This window comes from Beta vulgaris, chromosome 5 (genome assembly GCF_026745355.1).
Source record: "Beta vulgaris subsp. vulgaris cultivar EL10 chromosome 5, EL10.2, whole genome shotgun sequence".
NCBI classification, from domain to species: domain Eukaryota; kingdom Viridiplantae; phylum Streptophyta; class Magnoliopsida; order Caryophyllales; family Amaranthaceae; genus Beta; species Beta vulgaris.
The window spans coordinates 26830835-26842270 of record NC_079206.1 but is presented as its reverse complement, the minus strand read 5'-3'; the positions used below and the strand labels follow the sequence as shown (position 1 = coordinate 26842270).

The 11436-nt window shown below is 35.2% G+C and overlaps 1 protein-coding gene across 2 annotated transcripts; it reads left to right on the top strand.

Moving 5' to 3' along the window:
• The first annotated feature begins 3476 nt into the window (after positions 1-3476).
• LOC104893229 (protein CHUP1, chloroplastic) lies at positions 3477-11151 on the top strand. Of its 2 annotated transcripts, none has more exons than XM_048644669.2 (10): positions 3477-3802; positions 4832-5089; positions 5524-5612; positions 5731-6471; positions 6956-8314; positions 8426-8557; positions 9234-9415; positions 9586-9697; positions 9851-9994; positions 10878-11151. In XM_048644669.2, the coding sequence occupies exons 2-10, from the start codon at positions 4981-4983 to the stop codon at positions 10974-10976; spliced, it is 2967 nt and encodes a 988-aa protein (XP_048500626.1). In that variant the 5' UTR covers positions 3477-3802; positions 4832-4980; the 3' UTR covers positions 10977-11151. The 2 variants fall into 2 exon arrangements, with proteins under 2 accessions (XP_048500626.1, XP_010677634.1); XM_010679332.4 differs by having other exon boundaries at positions 3478-3802; positions 4856-5089.
• The last annotated feature ends 285 nt before the right edge of the window (positions 11152-11436 follow it).

Genomic DNA, 11436 nt, shown 5'->3' with positions numbered 1-11436 from the left:
GTTATGAACTTTGCTTGATGATGCAGCCCTAATTTTTCCCTTTTGATTTGTGCCAAGTACACCCTTTGTGATTTGTTTGATAAGTTGAACCACTTTTCATCCAAATCCACAAAGTCATACATTGGATAATACTTTTTCTTTGTCAATGCTGGGTTATCTCCCATTAACAAATTCAGATTCCACTCAAATCTTGTCTTTTTGTTATGCTCTTTCAAACCTGGGTGAAGGGGATTTGTGTGAGGCCTAATATGCCCCCTCTTTAATCATTCTATAGATTATTCTTTTGGAAACTTGCAGCATTGATGCTAAGTCCCTAATACGGGGCCTTTGGCCCGTTGTCAAATTTGTGATGCTATCAAATATACTTGGATTCTTTTTCTCCAGCACAAGTGCATCTTGGTTAATACAATGTCTTCGAGCATTGTATCGGTGTTTTTCTTTGCTAAGTTCCAAATGCCACTAACACATCTCAATGATATGTTGAATTCAGTGGAGTCTACCTTGATTGAGCCAAATTGCAATTTTCCCTATTTGGTTCTGTTCATGAAAAACAACATAACCTTAAATTTCTTGTCACTGTTGAGTTTATTCCGCTTATGATGACCAATATTTTGTGGTGGTTGTTCATTATTTCCTTCTCGTGGTGTTGGTTGCTCTTGTGGTACTGCATTCAGATTAATGTTTGAACCTACTAATTCATCATTCAGATCTCATGGGAAACCAACCGGATCTTGATAGTCCCCATTTCATTATCAAGCACCACTTCCTCTTCAATGTATGAACACCAAGCATCATTGAAATTCCAGTATGAAGTCATGAAGAGAACAAGCAATAAAGCAATGGAAGGTTAAGTATTAACAATATATGTAATTACTAAGATTCGAACACATGACCTTTGAATAAAATTTGAGAGTTTACCTACCAATGCACTACAATTTCAATGCTTAATGTTTCAACATAAAACATCATAAAGTATTATAATTATATGTAATGATAAAAACATATACAAGTCTTTTGATCTCTAGCACTTTTATTAAGTAATAACATTTTCTTACCCTAATTCTATTAAAATTATGATGTTTATCCTCAATTCCTTATAATTTTTTTAAAAAATAATTTATCATTGCATACATCCACTTTCATTTTTGCACTAGACTATAATACAAGGTAATTAAATAAAGTATAAGATTAAAGAATAATAATGTATTTGATAATTGTAACTAGCTCGGGACATCACCCGGATCAAAATACTAGTTTTAGAAGGAAAAAACGAAAATTTTGGATGCCTTACTATTGGATTAAGAGAGTATTCCATGTGCTATGAATTCTCGTAATTCCATTGGCTGAAAAAAATGAAGCAATGCCATTGGTCAATTATGTTTTATTTTGGATTCGTGCACAGTGATAAACAATTTTAAGCTTACATTTATGCAGTAGTTATGTTCACCATCTAAGAAAAAGAAGAAAAACTCTTCAACTTCTTAGCTGAATCCAAGAAAGATCTCAGCGTGTATTTTTATTTATTTTCTATAAATTCATTAACTACAATCGTTATTAACTTTCCAATGTAAAACTTTCATTAACTAATGATTCTACTCATCTTAATAATCGTGAACAACACATAATCAGGTAGTATAATATGGGACGGATGGAGTACTAAAGTTGAAGCCATAAAAAAAAAATTTGTCCTAAATTTATGCATAAAACATATCAAAACTTAATAAATGATTGCAACCGAATTTCAAAAAGAGGATCTACCAAAAAATTGACCATTAAATCCGAAATTAAATTTTTAACAATGCTTCCAATCATTTGGAGTTCGGTTTATGATTGCCTTATATATATTCCAAATTGCGCATGACTTAGGTATGACCTAGTTCATGACCTACTTATATGTATGCCTCTCAATATTGGAATAGTGGTGAGAGATGATTGAAGAAGTTTCTATATTGCTATCTTTCTATGAACTCTTAATATGAAAAGTGTGGATTTTATTATTATAATATTTGTGCCTTCATATTTGGGTTTATAGTGACTTTTCCATTCCTAGTGATAATTCCTGTAAGTTAAAAAATTGTAGCAATTGACTTTTGCATTATACACATAATTCACTTTGACCATATTTATTCATTAAAATATAAAAGTAAATGTAATTGGATTTGCCTCAAGTATATATTTAAAATATTAAATTTATAATTTTTACTAATAGATTATTAAGAACATTAATAATTAAAGTTATGCAAATTTTGAAAATAGAGGAAGTATAAATTTTATTTTTCATGATTGTTCAATGTAACCCCTTTATTAACAATAAAAACCAAATTTCCGAAATGTCAAGCTTGTTTACGTGTTTATTTTCCCTTGTTAGTGTTGATAACTTCTTAAGGTTTGTTAATTAAGGTTCGATTTGTTAGACGAAAAACATTTTCGGCAGAAAAAGATTTTCCACAAAAAATTTCATGGCAAAAACACAATAGAGTTGTTTTAAAATTTGAAAGAGACAATGTGACATTGCTACATTTAGCAAACAAAGTAAATTGTGTTTTTTTAATAAATAAATTTGAGAAGAATATTTTCCTTCCTTAACAAACAACATGATATAACTCGAGTAGTAATATCAAAACTAAAATTGCTTTTCCAGCGATTTAATACTCAATTTCTCTTGGTGAGCAGCCATATCTTAATTCATATGAGGTGACTAAACTTCAAGAAATAAAGTAAACCTTTATATCTGATAGGTGCATGAAGATATTGTTTAGTAATTTCGTTACGTGTCATTAATCCGAATTTTGACACCACAATTCCATCATTCAGAGACTGTAAAGTTATTGTGTTAAACCCAAAAAGGAATTTCATGATTTAGTTTTAGTTAGAGGTGTCACAAACTCACAAAATAGAGATTAAACTTAGACATATAATACATGTGTGATTTCTTGTCACATTGTACAAAAAAAGGGATAACTTTTGAATTTACTATGGTCAACTCATAAGTTATGCCTTATGAGTTTCCAGTGTTTGGATCATCTAGAGTTTTAAAATAACTCTACAAGGTAGAGTTTTGAGCAACATCAACCATTGCTGCTCATATATTCTCTTTCCAAAATCCCCTCCTATTTTTTCTCATCAAAATCCACCATCTAATCTTTCTCTCCCACCAATATGAGCCCTTGATTTTAAAATATATGGCTCATATATAAGTAATATAACACTATCTTGTAGAATTTCACTAAAACTCTAGAGGATTCGGACTCGAATTTTCATTATCCATTCATTAAAAGAGGGAAGGAGTCGTCAAGTAGTTAGTTAAGATATGGTTCAAAACCCTCGAGTCAATGTCACATTAGTTTGCAATCTTTGTCCTTTAAATGACTTTGTGAATTGTGTGTGATACTTCCTGTGGCCTACAAGGCTACAAACATCAAATTCTACAATTCTTGTTGTTGGGTTGATAAACAGATGGATATATGGTTTGCCAGTTGCCACAAATCAAAATTTGTGGTGTGGTATTATACTTCTTTGCCATTACAACCTCATACTTGTGTGTTATCTCATCTTTGTAAACACACAATAAGACAAACTTTACATTTCCTCTACTACTCTTTGTTTTAAGTATAACAAAAAAAGAACCCAACTTTGTAACTCAAACACACATACAGTTGCTGCGTTTGACACAAACCCAGTTCAACAAAACTCAAGCTTCGTCATTTACTTAGTTTTTCTCGGACGCTCATACAGTTGACGCCGCCGCAACAGCAGCAACTAGTTGTTGTATTGTTCTTTGGCTTTTCTTCCTCTTTTAAAGGTGGGTTTTATCTAAATCATTATCTTTCTAATTTATATGGCCAAAAGTTTTTTTTTTTTTTTTTGGGTTTGTGGGTTTACTTTAGTTTGATTGTAATGTTGTTCATATGCCAAAAGGGTGAAAATTTGAGATGCTTTTTTTTTTTTTTTGAAAATGTTTGTAGAACTAATTTCCCGCTGTATGACTTACTTCATATAGTAATCTGAAATGCTTATGTGTTGATGAAATAATATTTAGCTGACACATTCACAATTTCAAATTTTATCTAAAGCAGGATGTGATGGATGTTAGGTTTATCTTTGTGATAAAGTAAATTTGCATATCTCAACTCTGTTACTATATACTCCTCTTCAGAATTTTGATCTTGCATCATGTTACTTGGATTGTATAGTGGAATCATGAAGCATGCAAACCAAGGAACTTGAGGTTTCCCGCTTTCTAAAACGTGTTAGTTCCCGGAATTCGATTCGTTTCCTTGAAACTCGGAAATGGCTCGAACATGAGATTTTCCTGTTTCCAGAACCCCAACCTTTTTTATGTTACATAGTATTGTAGTAGTGGAATTATGTTGCATCGTCTTTGAAGGAATAAATTGAGGGGAGAAAAATACTTTTGTATTACACTAATTCTGATTTTATGAAGGATAGTTTTCGATTTATATGAATGAATTGTGTTATACTTGTGTTTGTTTATGTCGACGTGAATGTTTCAGATATTTGCTTAATTTTTTTTTTTGTGTATAAATTTGTAATTGATTGGTTGTTGCAATTTATACATTAGAGCTTTGAAAATAAGAACAAGTCTGTAATATTTTGCTGGAAAGATCGTATGACATGTAGAATAGTGAAGTTATCTTATTTATCTGTTTGATCTTATAAATCTGAACTTTATATATTCTGTATTTAAAGAACTTGGTAATTATTCAAAATTTCTTTTGATTTATGCATTTATGCTGTAGGACTTTGTATTATGTGATTGATCTTTTTGACTGTGTACTTTTACCCCCATGTCTAACAAAGTTTAATTTAGTATCATTTCAACTACCTTCTACAGATTCGGCATCTGAGGCCCATCATTTGCTGTGCAAATGGGTTGATGGATTAGCTTTCAATTATGGGTTTAAGGGAAGATGGATGATGAATTGATTGGGAGAATACTTTCCTTCCAATTATATCTACATGATAGTTAGGTTAGGCTTGTTGGTTGGTGCCTCCATCGCAGCCTACACTGTTAGGCAAATAAATGTCAGAGGTCCAAAGCCATCAAATTCCTCACTTAAACATACAGGTATTTGTGGATGAATTTCTATTACATTTTACTCTCTAGCTGTCTTTTGGTCAATCTGTTTTGTTTGATGAAGCTCCCTCTAAATTAAAAAAATTCCATTACCTAAAGACACTTATCCTTTGGTATCATCTAATTTTTGTATTTTCCTTTTTGAAAGTCAAAGTTAATAACTTCTCAGCTATATATAAGCAAGAACATTATAAATGATACTTTTTTTTTGGGATTGATTTCAACGTGTATTTTCAAAGTAACAACCTTTTAAATTTTACTTCTGCAATAGTGAAAGATGTGCATTGGATACTTTGTACATTTTCTATAAGAAGATTAGAATGGATGAAGTATCTTTTTCCATCTTGAAGTGACAGTGTGAATTTTACTATAAATTTTATCTGCTCTAACTAGTGTCATAATTTATGATGCAAATTATAACATAGATGATGATGATGAAGCCACTATTGAGCTTGATCAAGAAAAGGAAGAAAAGGAGACTCTTGACTACTCAAATATCAGCAGCGATGAGAAGGTAATTTGGAATCTACAACGAGATAGTAGATTCTTTACTTTTGAGGTTTCTCTTGTGCAAGTATTAAATGTTAAATATACTTTGTATAAATTTGTGGCTAATAATATTTATCTTGCAGGAACAGGAAGAGGAAAAAGAAGAGGTTAAACTAATAAGTGGGGAAATAAACCCTCCAAGTGTTAATACATTTGACATTGGGGAGGATGAATTTGAAGAGCTTCTATCAGGGCAGATTGAATTTCCAGTACCAGATGCAGAGAAAAGTGATAGAGCTGATCGCCAGAGAATCTATGATGAAGAGATGGCAAGTAATGCAAATGAACTAGAAAGGTTGCGCAACCTAGTAAAGGAACTAGAGGAGCGAGAAGTAAGACTAGAAGGGGAATTGTTGGAGTATTATGGTTTGAAAGAGCAGGAGTCTGACATAATGGAGTTGCAACGGCAGCTCAAGATAAAGACTGTCGAGATTGACATGCTGAAGGTTAATATAAACTCACTGCAAGCTGAAAGGAAAAAGCTCACAGAAGAGATTGAACTTGGAGTTTCTGCTAGGAAGGAACTTGACTTGGCGAGGAAGAAAATTAAGGAGTTGCAGAGACAAATTCAGCTAGAATCAAATCAGACAAAGGGCCAACTTTTGCTGCTTAAACAGCAAGTCACTGGTTTGCAGTCAAAAGAGGAAGATGCCTACAAAAAAGATGCAGAAGTTGAAAAGAAGCTTAAAGCTGTTAAGAAATTGGAGGCTGACGTGGGAGAACTTAAGAGAAAAAACATAGAGCTTCTGCATGACAAGCGGGACCTGTTGATCAAACTAGATGCTGCTGAAGCCAAAGCTGCTGTACTTTCTGACATGACAGAGGTCAGGGGTTTTAAAATGCTTTTCAGAATGCTCAGCTATCTAAATGGGACACTTTAAAATTTTCTTTTAAATCTTTATCTACTGTAAACTGTATCATTGTCGGTGTTTAAATGATGTAGTGTATAATTTTGTGTATAACTACTAGTAGGTTCTGCTTATTCTAGATCTGAAAGAGAGCATTTGATTTCTTCCAACAATAAAAAGTATATCATGCTTGCAACTTACTGGGTTTGTCGTGGTGGAGGAATTACAGTGTTGATGGTTATTAATTCTCACGATTCCTCTCTTTTGCATTCTTGTTCTCCTTGCTCACAAATAGCTTGTCCTTTAAATAGTGTTATAAGAAGGGGGCAATTCATAGTGAAATTGATAATGCTTTAGCACTGTATGTAGTTCACAACTCTATACTTTTCTACAGTTAAGCTCACATAAACGAGATGTTAAACTTTCTTATATTTACATTGCTTTTTTTGTGCTTCTGCAGACTGAAATGGTAGCAAAGGTTAGAGAGGAGGTCAACGAGTTAAAGCATGCAAATGAAGACTTGCAAAAGCAGGTTGAAGGACTTCAGATGAACCGGTTCAGTGAAGTTGAAGAGTTGGTCTACCTACGCTGGGTGAATGCATGCTTGAGACATGAACTTAAAAACTATCAGACACCTGCTGGAAAGATGTCTGCTCGTGAGCTTAGCAAGAACTTAAGCCCTAAATCTCAAGAGAAGGCCAAACAGCTCTTATTAGAATATGCTGGCTCAGAGCGTGGACAAGGGGACACAGATCTCGAGAGCAATTTCTCTCAACCATCTTCTCCTGGAAGTGAGGACTTTGACAATGTTTCAATTGACAGTTCCACAAGCAAATACAGCAGTCTGAGTAGGAGGCCAAGCTTAATCCAAAAGCTAAAGAAATGGGGGGGCAAAAGCAAAGATGATTCAAGTGCGCTTTCATCACCAGCTAGATCTTTCTCAGGAGGCTCGCCAATGAGGACTAGCATGAGTCTGAAGCAAAGGGGGCCACTAGAGTCGTTGATGCTCAGAAATGCAAGTGACAATGTTGCAATAACCTCATTTGGTAAGGCAGAACAAGACATGGATGGATACGAAACCCCAGATCTCCCACGCATTAGAACACGGGATCCTTCTAGTGATTCACTAAACAATGTAGCAGCTTCATTTCAGCTGATGTCAAAATCAGCCGAAGGAACCGTAGATGAGAAGTATCCTGCATACAAAGACCGGCATAAGCTGGCATTGGAGAGAGAAAAACAGATTAAAGAGAAGGCAGAGCAAGCAAGAGCGGAGAAGTTTGGTGATAAATCAGGCTTAAAGCCTGATTCCAAGGCAAGAGAGAAATCTGTAGCTTTGCCACCAAAGCTTTCTCAGATAAAGGAGAAGGTACCGGTTTCTAACAATACTAGTGACCAATCTGGGGATAGTAAAATGGTTGAGTCTTCAGCGGTGAGCAAAATGAAACTTGCAGAAATTGAAAGAAGGCCTCCCAGGGTGCCACGTCCCCCACCAAAATCATCTGGAAATAGCGCTTCTGGTGGAAATGTTAGCTTATCCACTGGAGGACCATCTGGGGGCCCTCCACCGCCGCCACCACCACCTCGGGCTCCTGGTGGACCACCGCCTCCACCGCCACCTCCAGGAGGTCTATCAAGAGGGGCTGGAAACGACGACAAGGTTCATAGAGCTCCTGAAGTTGTTGAATTCTATCAGAGCCTGATGAAGCGGGAGGCAAAGAAAGATACAACAACTCTGATATCAACTACTTCTAATACAGCTAATGCAAGGAGCAATATGATTGGCGAGATTGAGAACAGATCAACCTTCCTCTTAGCAGTATGTCTAATTGCTTCTTTATCTGGTGTCATGCTTTTGGTTTGAATTTGGATATGGTTTTCAGTTTACTTGTTGATTAATGAGGAATTGTTTTTATTTTGGTGTAACCAGGTGAAAGCTGATGTGGAAAGTCAAGGTGATTTTGTTCAGTCATTAGCAACTGAAGTCCGAGCAGCTTCTTTCACCAGTGTAGAAGACCTGGTCTCATTTGTGAACTGGCTAGATGAAGAACTTTCCTTCTTGGTAAATGTTCATGTCTCTTCCTTTGCTTTATACGCCTGAGCACCTAGTATTACTAGTACAACAAAAATTAATAAAAGAGACGGTCTAATTTTAATATAAAAGTAGACCTAGTCACTAAATGGATTATACTAGTCATCGAAAGAAATTAACCTAGTCACTATTGGGCTAATTTTCTTTTTAATATTGGGCTTACCATTGCCTAATTTTAATTTAAAAGTAGGCGGTCTCTTATGAGACAAACTCCTAGTACAATATCTGTGTAGATATTCTAAGATATTATCATACCACTGCCAGTCTGTCACAATCTCACGAGATCATGCTTACACCAAATACTATGGTTCAGACAATAAGCTCTTATACTATGTTAGATTCTGAATAAGGAAACTAACCTACGAGATCTACTTCAAACGTAGAGAACCAACTCATCCATTGATGATTAGTTGCTTGCTCCCTTTTACCATTTTTTCTCACCTACCTTGACTTAGGATGTACATGGACATGGTCCCCATGCACTGGACTCTGGAGGTCCCATTAGCATTCCTTTTTTATTGTACAACATTTAAGAGCATGTTTTTGAGATCTCTGTAATCACAACCATTTGCTTTTTTTTTTTTTTTTTACCCTGAAATGCATTTAAACTTTTGTAAGTCTCATTATTACTTCATTTTGGGGTAAGGTTGATGAGAGGGCAGTTCTCAAGCACTTTGACTGGCCTGAGGGGAAAGCAGATGCATTAAGAGAGGCTTCATTTGAATATCAAGATCTGGCGAAGTTAGAAAAGCGAGTTTCATCTTTTGAAGATGACCCCACCCTTTCATGTGACAAAGCTCTGAAAAAAATGTACTCGTTGCTTGAAAAGTAAGTGCCTCTATGATCTTTTTCTGGTCAAATTGCAAATAAGTCTAAAAGATGATGTTCCCAAGTTGCATGAACCTATATATTGAAATGAATAGAGGGATTAGTTATGATACTTATATGCAGTCTGACGTAGTATGGTTGTCTTGGACCTCATGGAATTTTTTTTGCAGGGTTGAACAAAGTGTATATGCATTATTGCGCACGCGAGACATGGCTATCTCAAGATATAGGGAGTTTGGAATTCCAGTTAACTGGTTGATGGACTCAGGAATTGTTGGCAAGGTGACAGTTTCATGACTAGAATCTGAATCCTCGCATCATATTATGTTAAAAACAAAAAGCATTTGATTGATTTTCACTAGGTTTCAATATACTTTTTTTTCAAGAATCCCACATGAGTATCCGTATTAATAAATATCAGTATTCTGCATACAGATCAAGCTATCATCTGTGCAATTAGCAAAGAAGTACATGAAGCGTGTCGCAACAGAGCTTGATACACTTAGTGGTCCTGAAAAGGAACCAAACAGAGAATTCATACTCTTACAAGGCATTCGTTTTGCTTTCCGTGTACATCAGGTATGTTCTAATTCTGCGTTTACTTATTGATAAAGTGATATGAGTTATCTTCTTGCTGTTTTAATTATTGCTGCTGCAAGTAGGGGTGCTTATCTCACGAGCCGAGCCCGAACAGTACTTGGCTTGGCTCATGAGCTCGATAAGTGAAGCTCGGCTCAAGCTTGTGAGTTTCACTAAAGGCTCGAGCTCGGCTCGGGTTTTCGTCTTAGCTTGGCAGCTCGGCTCGAGCTCGATTTGAGACAAATTTAAAATAAACCAACACAACATTAAACCAAACGAAAAATTCATGCTCGAAATTTAAGAAAATTGTGGACAGATCTTGTAGAATAATAGACTAAAATTCAAAAAGTAACATGAATAGACATATTTTGTTTCATCTTTTACATGCTAACCAAATGAATTACTTACAGATATACATAAAATATCGACAAACTAGATCTAAAAGGATACAAAAAGAATGACATAAATTGTTCAATGTAAAAATTTGTATAAAAGGACAAGTATTGTATAATAACTTTTTAAAGTGTTTTAGTCTATAATAACTTTTTAAGGTGCTTTAAATTATAATAATTTTTTATATAAAAATGATAATCAAGCCTGTTCACAAGCTTCTCGAGCCGAGCTCGACCTAGTTCGGCTCAGCTCGTTAAGTTCTTGAGCCGAGCCCAAATCCGGTCCAAGCTTTGACCGAGCCGACCCTAAACTGTTCGCGTACAGAGCTCATTATCACTCCTAGCGAACAGGTGGAGCTCATTATCACTTCGAGCCGAGCCGAGCCGAGCTTGAACTATTCGCGAACAACCCGACAGTGAGATGGTTCCCATTAAAATAGAAGTACTCAGAAGAAATGATATTTTGCCTTTATGATTTTGATGTGTTGCAGTTTGCCGGGGGTTTTGATGCTGAAAGCATGAAAGCATTTGAAGATTTGAGAAACCGCGCTAGCACACAATCGACCGAAGATAGTAAGCTGCAAATATAGTAGTGGTGTTATACTATTCTTCTCCTGAAAACACTCTATTTGTATACATTTCTCTTGTACATCTTACCATTTTTTATATACTCCAGGCATATATTAGTAATTTGATACAAACATAAGTTTTCCTAAGTTGAAGGGAAATAAAGGTACTTTCACGATCAAGAGGTTAAATTCACAATTTAGTGTGATATTCTCAAAATTTTGACCTGTTCGTTATTTGCACTGGACTAAATGAATCGAGAAAAGCTGAATAATGTCACTGGCTATCAGCTGTTTTTGACAGCTAATATACCATGCTAAAATAGTCGTGGACGCCAACCTTTGCGCCGAAATAGTCGTTTTACTCTGTCAGCCTAGTGTTGCGATGACAATTTAATTCAGATCCGAACTTGGTCTGTTTCGATTTGAAGGAAAAAATTTGAGTTGACTCCAATAAAAAAAGTAATCCGACTCTGAGTGGGAG

Excerpts from the sequence above, each read along its gene's own strand:
- LOC104893229 (XM_048644669.2), top strand. The coding sequence starts at position 4,981 with ATGATAGTTAGGTTAGGCTTGTTGGTTGGTGCCTCCATCGCAGCCTAC. Across the intron at positions 5,090-5,523 it reads TTCCTCACTTAAACATACAG|ATGATGATGATGAAGCCACT; the intron begins GTATTTGTGGAT and ends ATTATAACATAG. Across the intron at positions 9,416-9,585 it reads ATGTACTCGTTGCTTGAAAA|GGTTGAACAAAGTGTATATG; the intron begins GTAAGTGCCTCT and ends TTTTTTTTGCAG.